Source organism: Anabrus simplex, chromosome 4 (genome assembly GCF_040414725.1).
Source record: "Anabrus simplex isolate iqAnaSimp1 chromosome 4, ASM4041472v1, whole genome shotgun sequence".
NCBI lineage: Eukaryota > Metazoa > Arthropoda > Insecta > Orthoptera > Tettigoniidae > Anabrus > Anabrus simplex.
In genome coordinates this window covers 392,662,217-392,679,756 of record NC_090268.1, presented here as the reverse complement: position 1 = coordinate 392,679,756, position 17,540 = coordinate 392,662,217, and the positions used below count along the sequence as shown (strand labels likewise).

At 44.0% G+C, this 17,540-nt stretch overlaps 1 protein-coding gene and 1 pseudogene across 2 annotated transcripts in view; one reads left to right on the top strand and one right to left on the bottom strand.

Moving 5' to 3' along the window:
• The window catches only part of LOC136872027 (probable cytochrome P450 49a1), an 84,491-nt gene that overhangs the window by 12,663 nt on the left and 54,288 nt on the right, over window positions 1-17,540 (bottom strand). For both annotated transcript variants that reach the window (XM_068227301.1, XM_067145848.2), the window contains exons 6-9: window positions 9,629-9,705; window positions 8,861-9,062; window positions 4,116-4,278; window positions 3,534-3,703 (exon numbers count right to left, since the gene is read on the bottom strand). In XM_068227301.1, the coding sequence (XP_068083402.1) occupies window positions 3,534-3,703; window positions 4,116-4,278; window positions 8,861-9,062; window positions 9,629-9,705 (612 nt within the window). The remainder of the gene's footprint in view (window positions 1-3,533; window positions 3,704-4,115; window positions 4,279-8,860; window positions 9,063-9,628; window positions 9,706-17,540) is intronic.
• On the top strand, window positions 10,157-10,275 carry LOC137500705 (5S ribosomal RNA; annotated as a pseudogene).

Here is a 17,540-nt window from a genome sequence, read left to right as displayed (position 1 = left end):
GAACGTTCTCTCAGTTTGTATTGCTGTGTTGATATGAGTGAAAGTACTGTACCTCAAGGGAATCACGCTAAGTACCTGGGTGTTAACATAAGGAAATATCTTGATTGGGGTAGTCGGATTAACGGGATTTTAGGTAAAAGTTACATATCTCTTCAAGCGTTTATGAGGGTATTTTGGGGCTGTAGTAATACTGCCTCGGTGGTGTAGTGGCCACAGCTAATTTAGGCCATGGCCACTTCCTCCCAACTACCTTGTCTATCCCTTTCGATCATCCATCCCCCCACAATACCCCTATTCAGCACAGCAGGTAAGGCCACCTTGGAGAGGTACTGGTCCAGCCCACGTGTACCCCCGATCCAAAATCTCGTGCTCCGGCACATTGCACTAGAGGTTGTAGATGTGGGAGCCTTCGCTGAGTCAGAGGGAGAAAACTAACCCTGGAGGGTAAACGGCTTAAGGAAGAAAGTACTAAGGGTGTAAATGAGAAGACGTATAAGACCCCAGTCAGAGTACGGTTCCAGTGTACGGAACCCACACCAGGATTACTTGACGCGAGAAGAGGAAAAGGTTCAAAGGAAAGCAGCAAAATCTATTAAGTTTGATTTCCGTCAAAGGATTAGTGTCACGGAAATGTTGCTAACTTCAAGCTGGGAAGATTTGGAGGAGATGAACTTCACGACTAAGCGGTACTTCCCTTGCTATCACTGAAGAGATAGCTTTGAATGACGTTAATTCAAGAATAATCTTATATGGATTTCTTAAAAGAGCTCAGGTCATAATGTGAAGGTAAGGTTGGAATTCAAGAGGACAAATCGGAGCAAATATTCGTTCATGAGAAGATGAACTATGGACTGGAATAATTTACCGAGGGAGATGTTCGATAAATTTCCAACGTCCCTGAAATTATTTCAGAAAAATATAGGTGAACAACTGTTATTGAATATGCGATCAGGACGACGGCCTTAAATGTAGTTCGCTGTTAACAATGCTGACTAAATCACAAGAACAGTTATATATAGCGTTCCAATCTTCTGCAATCGACGAGAGAAAGATCGCCATTGCAAATATGAAAGTGGCTGAGGTGTGAGCGCATCAATTAGTTCCCTTTCTGATGGAGCCACTTCCTGTGATGAACTTATTGAGTGAGTTGGATTTCAGTGGGCTTTGTAGACTGATATACAATAGCATATTCCGCTTGGTGAGGAAAATAGCGGGAAACCTCCTCATTCCTCATTTCCATGGGAGGGCTCCTTGGTGAGGTCTGGGCTGCTTTTGACAACTGATACTGGAAATGTTCGGCGTCCTACCAGCTACCGGGGTGAGGAGGGGTGAGGAATTGGCAATGCCAATATACTATTGATTATTTATAAAATGTATAGACTCTTTGTTTGACATTGTTTTCATTCACCGTGTGAGTTAGCCTCATGGTAATGGTAGCGCAGCTGTGAGCATGCATTCCGGAGAGAGTTGATTCGAACCCAACTGTCGGTAACCCGGAAGATGGTTATCCGTAGTTTCTCATTTTCACATCTGGCAAAAGCTGGAGCTGTACCTTTATATGGCAACGGTCGATTTCTTCCCACTCCTAGCCCCTTCAATCCCATCATTGCCATAAAACCTGTTTTTGTCGTTACGACGTAAAGAACATAGTACATTCTTTTATTTCCAAAGTAACTAAGTAAGATTGATGTTTACTGCGGTGTTTACGTTCTGCCGCAATTGAATACCACGCACTCTACACCGCAGATTAATGTGCGAACCTGTGGTAAGGCAACGCGGATGTCGGCCTGCAAAGCTTTCTACACTTGAAGAAAATCACGTGACACTGTGTTCATTATCATCCGTAGATATTGTCGTAGATCGTTGGGTTCCGGACGAAGGAGGCATGGACCTAACAGTCTGTGGGATAACACGCCTATCTATATTAGGAGGTTCGTCTATGACCACTTCAACACCTACATGGAGGGGTTGAATTTATATCCATTTCACCTGATTTGTATTGAAACTCTTTACTCCCACAGTGACGGGTGACGTATACAGTACAAAAGAATAATATTTTTCTCATTTGTTCTTTGGCGATTTGATAATGGTGTGGAATAATTTCCAACTTTCCATTTTAATTTCATCTTCACCTAAGAGCTCTAAACAGCATTTGCAGAAATATTTAATTCGACGGAATGATGATGCACGTTGTTCCTTTCTTTATTTCTTTTCTTCTTCCTTTCGTAATCTGTTTACCCTCCAGGGTTGGTTTTTCCCACAGATTCAGCAAGGTATCCCACCTCTACCGCCTCAAGGGCAGTGTCCAGGAGCGTGAGACATTGGGTTGGGAATACAACTGGGGAGTAAGACCAATACCTCACCCAGGCTGCCTCACCTGCCATGCTGAACAGGGACCTTGTGAGGGGATGGGAATATTGGAAGGGATAGATAAGGAAGAGGGAAGGAAGCGACCGTGGCCTTAATTTAGGTACCATCCCGGCATTTGCCTGGAGGAGAAGTGGGAAACCATGGGAAACCACTTACGGGATGGCTGAGGTGAGAATTTTGAACATTTCATATTTAAGAAAATTCTATTTGGTATTCTGATGCGTTCTGCTCCTGTCTGTTTCCCATGATTAATGTACTATGTACAGTTGTAGAAAATGAGTGCTAACATGGAAACAAGGCGTTTACGGACCCATGCCCATAGAACACATTTTATTCTTCTACATGTGCGGAATGTGTCCTCAAAGTTCGGCTGAATCTTTTTGTTACACCCTTGTATAAATTAACTCCTGAAAACCATAATGTATCTTGTTTTACAATTATTAGTGTAAAGAAATTGCAAGCATAGTGGATACTCTTATTCACCTTCGGCCAGCTCTTTATGTACCAATGAAGTATAAATACTGACAGGCACTGAGTGTTAATAGTAATGTCTTATCAGACCCAGGCCGATTCGTTGGCTGAGTGGTCAGCGTACTGGCCTTCGTTTCAGAGGGTCCTGCGTACGATTCCCGACCGTGTCGGGGATTTTAACCTTCATTGGTTAATTCCATTGGATCGGGGAGTAGGTGTTTGTGCCGTTCCCAACATCCTTGAAACTCACACACCGCCTTCACACTATCCTCCGTCATAATTACACGTAGTTACCTACACATGGCAGATGCCGCCCACCCTCATCGCAGGGTCTGCCTTGCAAGGGCTGCGCTCGGTTAGAAATAGCCACACGAAATTATAAATCAGACGAGGACATTCAATATAATATAAGTTTCCCAAGCTAAGCCGTATTCAGCTACTGATCAGCCAACGAGAGCCGGAAGTTACTTGCACAAGAAAGCGCGCTTTTCTCCCATCTCAAACTGCCAACAACATGCTGATTTTGAATCCTAGTACTTACCACTGCTGCATATTACTTATCTTCGAAGATCGTATCTGATCTGGAGTTTCAGTAAAGCTATCACTGAAAACTATATCCGTTAGATGCAATTACATTAAAGCTACGCTATGAAAGTCTGACAAATTCCTCAGACAGATGTTTATAAACTTACCTCATTGACTCCTTTATACAGGCTTTTAGGTACTTCATGTCCTCCAGGTTCTGTGCTGTGATAGTTTGATCCTTGGATGGAAGGATTCTCTTCAGCTCTTGGTATAATTTATCCTGCTTTTCCAGGTTTCTTGCGAGATAATGAAGAAGCGTGGCCGTCGAGTGGGCAGTCTAAAATAAAGATGTCACAATAAGGCTCACTTTTCGATTAATAATTATACGCGTGGATCTACAGGTGGTGCCTTTATTATCTCTAAGAAACCATAATCGGCAAAATTGATACACGTGGAAGATAATCATCACACTCGCCATTGAATGATTCCTATGTTAATGAATGTAAATATATTTTAACAAGGCGCAAATATATTCTAGCCACTCTACAGTTACGTCCTTGAGTTGCATAAGTTTTAGGTGTTCTCATAGTTCAGATCGCTAAGTATTTATGCAAACATCACTGTAGAACTGTTGTGTGGGTAGAATAAACTAGCACTTTTGTTAAATACTGTACGTTTCCATTATAACTTAACTTTTTCGTGCCTTAATAATGATGGTGAATATTGTTGAGTTATGAAAAGAACTGTACCGTATCAATCCCTGCCAACATCATGTCGAGAGACATCACCACGCCGTATATAGGATCCTCGTGTTTGAGTAAGAGCGACTCCAGCACACTCAATTTTCGAACATCAGTTTCTGTATTTTCCTTTATTTTTTGCATAGCTTTACGAATGTATTTCATGGAGACCCTGGAAATAAAATCCACTTCAATCTAAGGTCAAGTGTTCGGAAATACAGTGATAATCAAGGCTTCAAATCTTGTAAGATGTATGACAATTTTAATTGGTTCTTTATTGTTATATAGTAAGAAGTCAACATGCAAAATTATTTCATGAGTAGCAAGTTTCATCTACGATGGAGAGTTGCTTAAACTGTTGTAATTATCACGGGCGATACACCCAATACTTGTGCAAACTTCATTGCAGAGCTGCAGTGCGGACTAGAAATGAAGAAGAAGCTACTCCTTGAAATAACTTTGCATTCCGTCATAATACTGAATTACCCTGCAGTATTAATCCTTCCAAATAAGGATTATAAACTGTAAATAATAGCATATTTTTGTTCTTTGCATATTTTAGAAATAAACTGATGACGAATCATAATAAAATATTCAGTTTTGTGGAAACTCTGTTCAGATTCACATTTACAAACATCGTTCATATTAATGCCCTGTCATTTTTAATGGAGGAGAAAATACCTCAGAATCCTTACGGGAAATAGCTCTGGGCAAAAATCCTTGATACTCTGGAAAATAATATCCTTCAATATGTAGAAAGAAAGGGCGAAAGAGCACAAACAAATATATATGGTACGTGACAAAAAAATACACATAAATTATTGCCCACTAGTACATAAGCCTGCCCTTAATAGTCGAAATTACTATCTGTAAAATAATTCGATATTCTGAATGGAATGTTAATATGTCTTATGAATAAAAGTTATACTTTCCAGGTTTATACGGCATTCGAATGGAACCAAAACTGGCAATGTAATATTTCCTTACAAACCATATAGATAGCATTTGTAGCTCGGAGTTGTACTTCGACGTTTATAGACCTGCGTACTCTTGAGATAGGTATGTACAACTGTCCGAAATGAATCACTATCTACAGCGTCATGTGCCCTCACTCCATGTGAGCACTGCAGAGAGGTTCTGAATTTAATCCAGGATTTTGCCTGCATTTTAGTGATTAGAAATTCTATAGCATCACCTCCCCAACCCTGCCGGCCAACAACCTGATGGTAAAAATATCCTCAACTCACAGTTCTTGAACTGGCCAACGAAGATATCAGTCCATATATATGATCATGACCACCATATGTGCTGCTCTGTCTCGCACTTATCGATAGAGATAAACCCCAGAATGGAAAAAGGTAATTCATTCATTTCATTTCATTGAAAGATAGTACTTTTCACTGAACGGTTCAAGTATGATGGTACCGCTTTAAGTCTCTCAAATATATCTGTGGAAGGCAACAGAATACAGGATGTACGCAGTTTGACATCATGCCGATAGATAGATCGTGGCGAATGAGACAGTACATTCGCTGACAGAAACGTACTGTTTCTTTTTAAAGGGTACGAAATCGTGGTTTTGAGAAGTTCATTGTATTTGTCCTGTGAATATGACATAAAAATATAGCATCGGTACCAATTTCAGTTATTAAAACCTTCTCATTTTTCAATATCACTGTGAATGACAAACATAATTATGGAATTTATATATACAGATGTGTTATTCACGTTTGTCGTGCAACGATGTATTGTTTGATGCTAAGTAATAGTTTGCCATATTGAGATTTTTCTGTTAATCGAGGTTATCACAACACAAGAGAAGGTGTTTTCCGTGACACGTTATTTCCTGTTATACGGAGCGGGGCGTCAGAATGGACGGTGATTGCTTCACGTTAAAGAACAGTATGATGAGCGAATTAATAATAAGACACCAAATAACAGAACAACCATGCGGGATCAATTTTATGATAACGAAATGGGACAACAGGGCGTCCAATAACCGCCGCCGCAGACGAGAATCATGGACAATTTCTCCTATTTGCGTTACAGTTCCCAAAGCTCAGTCTACGGAGAACATCGCTGAAACTCGGTTTGATCCCCTCTGGGGGTGGGGGTGGTAGAATAACAGCCATGTCCTCCCTCCACTCCTTGTTCTAAGAGACGACTAAAAGCGGACCCAGGGGCTCAGCTTGGGAGCATGGTTTGGCTACCACGAGGCACTAAGCTGGTCAAAAATCTTCCTTTTCTGATCCCGACGTTACTAGGTGTTGAGGCCCAGGGCGTCTTTCATTTTCACGTCCTTATTTTTCTTTGGCCGACACCTTCATTTTTCGAAGTGCAATTTTCCCTCTGATTAGTGATAATAGAGGATAGTTTTCCCAGTTTTACTCCCTCTTAAGACAAATATTAGCACGAGCAGCACCACCACCACCACCACCACAACCATCACCGGCAAACCCGGATTGAGAGATAGGTCAATTCGGTGAATGTTGAAAGAGCTGGGTGCTTCTTCGTAAGGCATTCAAGTTGCCCGGGGTACAGAAAGGGATCAGCGAGCCCGATTACAATGTTGCAGCTGCGGGTTGTCCATGACTTATGACTATGAGGATCCAGATGTGTCCTGCAACATATCGACGGTGTCAGTGCAATACCTCGTATCTGATAACGACCTTCCTATCAGTTATTCTCCTTAAGACTAGTCATGCCTCCCAGCCCCATATCGATATGCAGTACACCAGTACAATTTTTGTTGGGTTCATTTTCCTATGGTAATGTGCACTGCAGGCGAACTGAATGGTACTAATGTCCAGTGAGCAAGGGCTCGATTCTGAACCCTACCGATAGTTTATATCGTCCGCTCGCAAAACGTGATGCAATGAAATCATGTAGCGACGTCCTTTAATCATGAAACAAAGTTAATGTTTCGTGCCTCGTGACCGGGTGTAACGAAGAGGAGAATCAATGCATAACATTAGGTAACAGTACAGTAATTAGTGTCTAAACACCGAACCGGATGGCGTACGCACTCTACTCTCGTCCTACTACCAGTGTCGACATGCTCCTCATCGATGGGGAAGCAAGAAGACACGCGTTCGAGGCACTGCGTCTGTATGAGGAACGGCATCCCGACAGGCGATAACCGGCTGCAAAGACATTCCGTCGTGTTATAAGACGCCTAAGGACAACAGGCGTGATTTACAAGCATGCACCAGTCCGTTATAGGCCGTTACATCGGGTGAAACAGTAGATGTCGTTCAGGAGGTAGCTCGTAATAATCCACATATCAGTACAAGGGCGACTGCATAAAAGGTGAACACCAGCCGGCTGCTATCTGGCGAATACTGCATGAACAAACATTTCACCCATACCAGCTCCATAGCCGAGATTTAGAAACTTGAATGGAGTTCTTTCGGTGACTATTAGGCAGGCGGCATAATGATGCAGCATTTGTATCACACATCTAGTTCTCGGACGATTCGCGCTTCCACAATAATAGGAATGTGAATCGCCGCAACATTCGCTATTGGAGTCTCGACAATCTTCACAGGCGATCCTTCAAGTACTATGATGAGTGAATGTGTGGTGTGGAAGTGGAGGATCTCCTGACTGAACGTTATTTCTTTGAGGGCCGTTGGTTGGGCGCACGCTACTTGAACATTCTGCGTCAGGAATTCCTACTGCTGCTGGAGAATGTGACCTTGCACTATCGTTCGAGGATGTGGATTCGACAGGATGGAGCCCTCCCAGATTATACTTCACCTTTTCTTAACCATCTGAACGAGGAACTGCCGGGGAAATGAATAGGATGAGGTGGCCCTGTTTCATGGCCCGCCACATTACCGGATTTAATGCCGTTAAACTTCTTCTTGTGCGGGCATTTGAAGGACGTCATTTACACTCAAGTGCCGGAAAACTCCGACAAGCTCCGGAAACTCATCACGGACACCAGCCAAGCAATTACACCTCGAATGCTTCAGCGCACAATACGATCTATAGGACACCGGGCTGGAATGTGCAGAAACCAAAACGATCATTACTTCGAGCGTTTGCTGCGATAGAACCTTGTCAGGGCAATTGTCTTCCTATTGTATCCTGTCCGTATGTGTCCGGCCTACTAACTAATAAAATTGGGCCTTCTTAAAACCACAAACACATTCGTTCACACCAATTTGCATGAAAGCGGGTATTGAACTTACATTACTTGCGGTACGTATTAAACAAATATTTCAAAAATAAGGAGTCTTCGCTCCGGACTTGCACCTCACACATAAGCCCTCTTCGCCGTGCCTTTACCAACCACGCTACCGCTCCATACCGTACGCTGGGCAGCTTATAACATGTGTTACGTTTAGTGCTGTCACAATTTATTGTTTCGCCGGCGTGTCGTGTTCATATGATCTAGAAGACACACGCATGCCTTCCAGTGTTTAATGCGAGTATTATAATACGTCCTAACACGGTGAGGCGGTAAATACCAAGATATCCGGTTGTGTTGTCTGAGAATACCATCAAGGCAGATGTTTTCAGAATGGAATTAGTATTGTGCCCGTCTCTGTGGTGTAGTGGTTAGTGTGATTAGCTGCCACCCCCGGAGGCCCGGGTTCCATTCCGGACTCTGCCACGAAATTTAACAAGTGGTGCGAGGGCTGGAACGGGGTCCACTCAGCCTTGGGAGGAGAACTGAGTAGAGATTGGTTCAATTCCCACCTCAGCATTCCTGGAAGTGATTTAATCATTTATCACCAGTTACTTACCCATTGATGCAGTCCAGAGCATCTACCATCTCCTTCCATTCCTTCCTTTTCTTAAAGTGACGCAGTCCAGGTTTCAAATCAAGCTCAAATAGAGCATTCAACACTACATGAGTTGAGTCGATCATCTTTTGCGCATCAGAATCAGGACTGAATTGGCGTTCTAGAGAGCCTAGACGAGTGTCCAGTGCGACCAGGGAAATTGCTGCGGTTAAGAGAAATGCATATCGGTAATACTGAGATAAACATAGCAATAATAATAATAATAATAATAATAATAATAATAATAATAATAATAATAATAATAATAATAATAATAATAATAATAATAATAATAATAATAATAATAATAATAATAATAATAATAATTTAGCACTTTCTACATAGTACAAAACTATCAATACAAAGCATAACTTCTGCAGGTATGAAAATGCATAGCCACGTATATGTGTGGTTCAATTGTGATAGACAGAGCTAACAGTATTGCATGGTCTGGTATTTGCAGTGACAGCTCAGAAAATGGTCAGTCTGAGACAATAAGGCACGCGTTCAACGCTGGGTCAGATGCCTGTGATTATGTGTCGACTGTGTTGAGGTATCATTAGTATGCTGCCGTTATGATGTAGTTTATACCGACCAGAAACACGGTGTGACGTTATAGACATCTGTCTACATTTCAATTGAACAACCCCAATAAATAAGAAGATAACTCTTATATAAACATACACCATATTAACATGCTGTTACGATTGTACAAAAATATGTACTTACACTCCAGAGCCCAACGGAAGAGGTAATTGATGAAGTCAGGAGGCAGTTCAGCGTTCTCTCTTCTCAGCTCTCGCATTCTGCAATATGAGACAACGGATTTTATGTTGTAAGAAAAAATATGTTCAGTCCTGTCCAAAGGCTACTTGGATCCTCAACAGCTCCGCCATCAGATGTCACAGATAGCCTTCTTATCAGTGAAGAGTCGTACTGGGGGAATGAGAAGTGAAGTAATTTCCCGTTGATTTCTTCACTGAGCCAGATGCTGCTATACATATCAGTCTACTAAGCACACTGAAATTCATGCACGAACTGATACGAGCAACATTTCATTCATAGAAGGGACTGCTGCATAAGGAATGTCATTACTAGCATCACTCACTTTCTTATTGTCAAAGCCTTTGACTGAGACAGATAAACGAAAGTAAATATCACTCTAAAATGAGAGACAAGTACGATACAATTCAGTGGCGATTCATCAGCAGGGTTGTGGTCCTAACTGAAATTCCTTAGGAAAGTATGTGCTATATTGCCAAAGGCCATACCATGTTGAATACACAGGTTCTTGTCTGATCACCGCAGTTAAGCAACATTCGGCGCGGTCTGTAATTGTATGGATGACCGCTTGCGAACACCACGTGCCGTTGGCTCAATTCCCCCCAAGATCTTTGTAGGTCCATGCCCCTAACAAATAGCATTGAAAAGTGCTGTATTTTTATATTTTTAAATGGAGTTTATTCCTTAAGGATATACCTATATTTTGTACCCATTTAATAATTGCCGGTGCAGTATAGAACATACTATATTGTGCAATTTGCTGTCCTTTGAGCCGGCTAGACCCAGGGGTCGGTAAAGCGTTGGTCCTGTTTGTTAAGTGCGGCAGAATCGTAAGCTAATCTACACCTGTACTAGTAAGTAAATTGACAGGAAGAATGGACATATACCTTTAAATGAGAAACAAATGTGGGATGAAATGGATTTATTAATCCCCAGAAACATAGAAAATGGTCCATGCTAAGTGCGACTCGTATCGAAATATATCTTATCGACCTCAAGTTAGTCGTATAAAAAAATTAAAATGCGAGAAACGTTTATAAGAAAACGTTACTTTAACGAACAAGCAAAACAAATTTGGGCTACAACCCGTAAAATTTACATGAGTATTTCGTGCTTGTACAGGGAATAAGTCGTAAATATTTTACGTTGACCAATTAACAGTTGATTAATTTCAGTTGACCAAATAAGAGTTAACCCGAAGTACTTGAATGTATAATTGCGCCAGATAAGTACAATAAAAATCCAATAATATTGTTCGTAGCCATCGTCGTAGACAACGTTTCTATGATGAATCGGAGGTACTAATACATCAGTGAAATAGCTAAGACAATATATTTACAATCCGTCTAACTGCGGATACATACAGAAACAATATGGCTTAGGGTGATTTGCTAATATCACTTACAAACTAACACTGAGTCGACTTATGAGCACGCGGGCTCGCACAAACACAGTCCATGCAGAAATGGACGACAATAAAACCAGCTGACGAGCTGACATGCCCAAATTAGCGCAACAAGACACAACGATACAAGAAATAACACAAAAATAGATCACACCTATATACACTGACTGACAGAGCAAATGCAACACCAAGAAGGAGTGGTCAGAACTTTATGCCAATTGCAGGGTAGACTGACGTCACTGAGGTATGCTCATGATGTGAAATGCGCCGCTGTGCTGCGCACGTAGCGAACGATAAATGGGACACGGCGTTGGCGAATGGCCCACTTCGTACCGTGATTTCTCAGCCGACAGTCATTGTAGAACGTGTTGTCGTGTGCCACAGGACACGTGTATAGCTAAGAATGCCAGGCCGCCGTCAACGGAGGCATTTCCAGCAGACAGACGACTTTACGAGGGGTATGGTGATCGGGCTGAGAAGGGCAGGTTGGTCGCTTCGTCAAATCGCAGCCGATACCCATAGGGATGTGTCCACGGTGCAGCGCCTGTGGCGAAGATGGTTGGCGCAGGGACATGTGGCACGTGCGAGGGGTCCAGGCGCAGCCCGAGTGACGTCAGCACGCGAGGATCGGCGCATCCGCCGCCAAGCGGTGGCAGCCCCGCACGCCACGTCAACCGCCATTCTTCAGCATGTGCAAGATACCCTGGCTGTCCCAATATCGACCAGAACAATTTCCCGTCGATTGGTTGAAGGAGGCCTGCACTCCCGGCGTCCGCTCAGAAGACTACCATTGACTCCACAGCATAGACGTGCACGCCTGGCATGGTGCCGGGCTAGAGCGACTTGGATGAGGGAATGGCGGAACGTCGTGTTCTCCGATGAGTCACGCTTCTGTTCTGTCAGTGAAAGTCACCGCAGACGAGTGTGGCGTCGGCGTGGAGAAAGGTCAACTCCGGCAGTAACTGTGGAGCGCCCTACCGCTAGACAACGCGGCATCATGGTTTGGGGCGCTATTGCGTATGATTGCACGTCACCTCTAGCGCGTATTCAAGGCACGTTAAATGCCCACCGCTACGTGCAGCATGTGCTGCGGCCGGTGGCACTCCCGTACCTTCAGGGGATGACCAATGCTCTGTTTCAGCAGGATAATGCCCGCCCACACACTGCTCGCATCTCCCAACAGGCTCTACGAGGTGTACAGATGCTTCCGTGGCCAGCGTACTCTCCGGATCTCTCACCAATCGAACACGTGTGGGATCTCATTGGACGCCGTTTGCAAACTCTGCCCCAGCCTCGTACGGACGACCAACTGTGGCAAATGGTTGACAGAGAATGGAGAACCATCCATCAGGACACCATCCGCACTCTTATTGACTCTGTACCTCGACGTGTTTCTGCGTGCATCGCCGCTCGCTGTGGTCCTACATCCTACTGAGTCGATGCCGTGCGCATTGTGTAACCGTGCCGTCTCTGTTTTTTCCCCAACTTTCATCCCTTTCGAACCACTCCTTCTTGGTGTTGCATTTGCTCTGTCAGTCAGTGTATGTGTGTGTACATAAGTGATGAGACATGGGGATCGAGCTCGTTGTCTCCAGACTACGTTGGTTTGCGTTTTGGGGGACACAAGATGGTCTATACTCTCGGCTCTAAACCATCAGCTATAAGAGAAGTACACAATAATTGGCTGACGAGGGAGGCCGGTCTCGGAGTAACTTTCACTTTTCTTTGAGGGGGTAAACACAAACCCTGCCTGTCGGCCCATTCACTACGGGACCACAAATAGCTAGGCCTTTAGCCTGTTACAAAACCTTCCTCGAGGTAAACAAGTGAAAAGCTTATATTCTCAGCACAGCGGGTGAATTTATCGCACCTCCCAGCTGGGTAATTAGCACTCATATACATAAGGCTCCAGCAGGTCCTGGCGTTGATACCACTTCCATTTATAATGTCGCCTTTATTCCTGGAATACTGCAGAATAAGTAGATTACAACCAGCCTCTTCACCACTGTGTGTACGATTGTAATTTGCGATCTTGAAGTCAGGCGATAATTGGCTCAACCTACACACAGATTTTGGTTCGAAATTCGTGTCATCAGATCAAGGGTTCAGACCCAATCGACATAACCTCTTCTAGCGGCTTATACACATACGAAACCCACATGATTCACAAACAATCCGCGTACGCGAATGTACATTGTACACTGCTCGAATGTACATTTATCTCACGCGCGGCTCTCGAGCTACAATTAATTGAAATTATCAGTCAAAGGATTCGCGTGACCAAATCTTGGTCTATCAAATAAAGGCGAATGAAATCGGGACATACATTTTATCCTGCAATTGTCTTGCTCGAGATAGAAATGGAAATTCTAAATTCCCATGGAGGGAATTAGATATTTTTCCACCAATAGAGCATATAAAAAATCAGATAAAAAATTAGACGTATGGCTTTTCAGGCGTTTGCTCTATTAACCAGCATTTCGTCTTAGGTCTGACACTAGACTCGTCAGAGTGGGATGTGTCAGACCCTACCCACTGATGCTGGGGTGTATGCAGGTGAATTTGTCAGAAGCCTATTTATGAGACACAGTCTGACAACTGCATACGGGAGATAAAACTCCACAATGGAATTAATGCCCGCCTAGGAATTCCAAATGGAAATTCTAAATTCCCATGGAGGGAATTAGATATTTTTCCACCAATAGTGCATATCAAAAATCAGATCAAAAATTACACATATGGCTTTTCAGGCGTTTGCTCTATTCTGATTTTTGATATGCTCTATTGGTGGAAAAATATCTAATTCCCTCCATGGGAATATAGAATTTCCATTTGGAATTGCTAGGCGGGCATTTATTCCATTGTGGAGTTTTATCTCCCGTATGCAGTTGTCAGACTGTGCCTCATAAATAGGCTTCTGACAAATTCACCTGCATACACCCCAGCATCAGTGGGTAGGGTCTGACACATCCCACTCTGACGAGTCTAGTGTCAGACCTAAGACGAAATGCTGGTTAATAGAGCAAACGCCTGAAAAGCCATACGTCTAATTTTTTATCTGATTTTTTATATGCTCTATTGGTGGAAAAATATCTAATTCCCTCCATGGGAATTTAGAATTTCCATTTGGAATTGCTAGGCGGGCATTAATTCCATTGTGGAGTTTTATCTCCCGTATGCAGTTGTCAGACTGTGCCTCATAAATAGGCTTCTGACAAATTCACCTGCGCACAGGATCGCCGATCAACATATCCTTCACATGTCCACACTTTTTTCGGCTCGGTGGCCCTATTCTCTGCGCACACTCAGTCGGCCCAAGCATAATTAAACGGGCAGACGCCTCGTTGGCTGTCGCCTTCCCTATTCACCATGACTTTTCATCTGATTCTTGGTGTGGACCCCGCTATCGACGAAAATCAGCTTTTTGACGTTCTTCCCATCCGAGCAGTCAGGCGGCTACATGATCGCACCACTAATGACATGTCAACGCAGATCGTGGTGCAATTCTTTGATCACGTCGACGACAGCCCTCCAAACCAGTGGAGTAAACATCAACGGACGGCTTTATAAGGTGGTTCCTACTCCTGAGTTCATCCTTCAACAGTTGCGCTCTGACCCCGGCGAACCTCCCAGCGTTTATCTATGTCCCCCTCGCACACTTCAGCATTTCCCACCGCTCCCCACCTCTGTAACGATCACCCTCACTACTACTACTACTACCACCTCCACCCATTCTGCACTTACCCTCCCGAGTACTTCCACTCTTCCTCCTACAATTAGCCACCCCTCTCCCATCATGTCCACCCCTGCCCTCACCCCATCCGTCACATTGCCCAGTCCCCAACAGCCCCCTACCACCACCACAGCTGCCACCGTCACTGCTCAGCCAGCTTCCCAAGGAGAGTCCACCGCTGCCGCAGTTCTTCACCGGCCTCCGTCTTCGAGCTGCGTCCTCCGTGGCATGGACCCTACCATCACGGAACAGGACATATTGGGGGAACTCCACATGGTAGGCGTTCTGGCACTTCGAGTGTTCCGTATCTACAACAATGCTGGCCCAACGTTTATGGTACACCTCCAACTCCCGTCCGATGAAGACGTCCACAAACTGATCACCTCTGGCGTCCGCATCCGTCGTCGGCGCTACCGCGTGGAACATTCTCGCTCCCCACCCCGAACTGAGTGCTCACCTCCCATCAATTCTCCTCGTCGTCCTCGACCGGACCCGCTACCCACCCCACCCCCGCAATCGGTATACCTACCTGCTCCCCAACCCCCAACTTTCCTGTCGCCCCTTCCGATCCTAGACCTTCTTCGTCTTCTCGCTACCTCCATTACTAACATCACAACCACCCTCTACTACCTCCTATTACAAACATAACCCTCCTGCTTCTTACTAAACCTTTTAACCGAACCGCAAACTGTCCACTCATGTTTTGTTTTCCCGATGCTCCTTGGGTGCGGTACCGCTCCTCTTGTCCACCCTCGACGATCCGGCGCCACAAGCGCCCTCAATGATTGTTTTTTACCAGGTGCAATAAAGTGTCTTTCACGTGCATTACTATTCGCTACGTCTCTATGGTTTCTTTTGTGCGATTTTATCGCACTTGCTACCGACGTACTCCGAAGGACAACTGAACACTCTCTTCTAATTTCCTCCTTTTTCGTTATGTCTAGAGTTAACATTGCAGCGTAAGAAGAGCTGCAGGCCAATTCTGTTTATTTTACGTTATAGTAGTGCAATGTAAGCAATGCTGCAGGACTTTCACAATTTTCTGTTTCAATTGTATCCTTCTGCGCGGGGACAATCTACATATTATTTTACGTATGTGCATAACATACCCGCTAGATTTTGTTAATCTCACTCTCCCTTTCTCATTCGCAAGGCCCAAGAGCCGCTAGTTCGGCTGATGGCCCGCCCGCCGCACTCGCGGCGGGAATGAAATAACTTACGTTTCCTTCCTTTCCTTTCCTTTCACCTGCATACACCCCAGCATCAGTGGGTAGGGTCTGACACATCCCACTCTGACGAGTCTAGTGTCAGACCTAAGACGAAATGCTGGTTAATAGAGCAAACGCCTGAAAAGCCATACGTCTAATTTTTGATCTGATTTTTGCTCGAGATAAGCAGATAAATATTTATAAACGCGCACAGGCGGCTAACGTTTCTTGTTATCACAAAGAAAGATTCACATCTGCGCGCTCCGTACTGCTCGTACCAAAATCTTCAGAAGAATGAGAAAGCTTCCCTCTCCAGGGGCAATTAAATAAACAGTATGTCTCTTTGTAGCGCGAGGTAAATTCCCGCCTAACATTGGTTGCGTGACGGTTAACAGACTCTCGCCTGCCTATCGTCTTTCCATTCAAATAACATTATTATATAAGGACTCAAGGAACCATTATTCGGATCTAGGAGTGAATAATAAATATATCTTCAGGTGATACTATATTTAGTTTGGAACTGTGGAATTCTAGCTTAATAGCGAAATAATCGATAAAAGTCTTGAGATGCCTGTACTGTGAATTCGAAGTTTGTCAACCTGAAATCGTGTTGTAGGGTTCCCTTCGTTCAAATATAACCACCTCCACACTCAAGTGGTTTGAATTTGAAAGTTGGGGCGAGGCTGGTGTGCCTAGTAACCACGGCAACGACTCGCTTTGACCAAATTGGCTTGCAACCTTCTGGTAAATTCCATGCTGCGCCGTACCTAGCTCGGCCTGTAATGGGTTCTCAGAGTTCGTACCCTACTTCTTGCATGCGATTAAATGGATGCGTTGACCTAATTACTATATTTACATATTGAGGCATCCAGGGGATGGCTCAGTATGTTGTATACTTTATATATATTGCATATATAATTTTGTCTTCAAGAAATACCGGTAAATATGTTTGTCAAGCTCCACGTGGTGTACTGTGCACTTTCCACCTCGCGTTTGCAACCCAATTGTTTTCTGGGAGAGAAGGTGGAGAGATGTGAAAGTCACACCGGAAGAGATCTGGACTGTAGTGAGAGTATTGAGTTTTACACGCACATCCCTGAAGCGTATTCTTTACTGATTTGTAAGTGTGGGGGCGGGCGTTGTCTTGCTCGGGCGTTTATTTTTTATGGCACGCCTCATTTTATTTATAGCGCTGTGTATTAATTGCGACCCCATGCTCTATTCGTGGGCATCGGTTTGCATTGGGTGACGAAATAAGTGACGAGGTACGGATTAGGTTACGTCGAGAGCCCGCCTTTATTATTAGGATGGGATTCACTGCCTCATGGCTTTGCAGATATTATACCAGGTTGCTCTCCAGTCCCGTACTTTCTACACATAGGCTTAAGCAACCCACACAAAGTAATGACGAATGGGATGCCTAATCGCTGGTGTACAAAGGAGCGCTGAAACGTGCTTTATTTGGAATGTGAAACAATAAGAAGTCAGATGTGATATGGGCTTTTCCGCTTA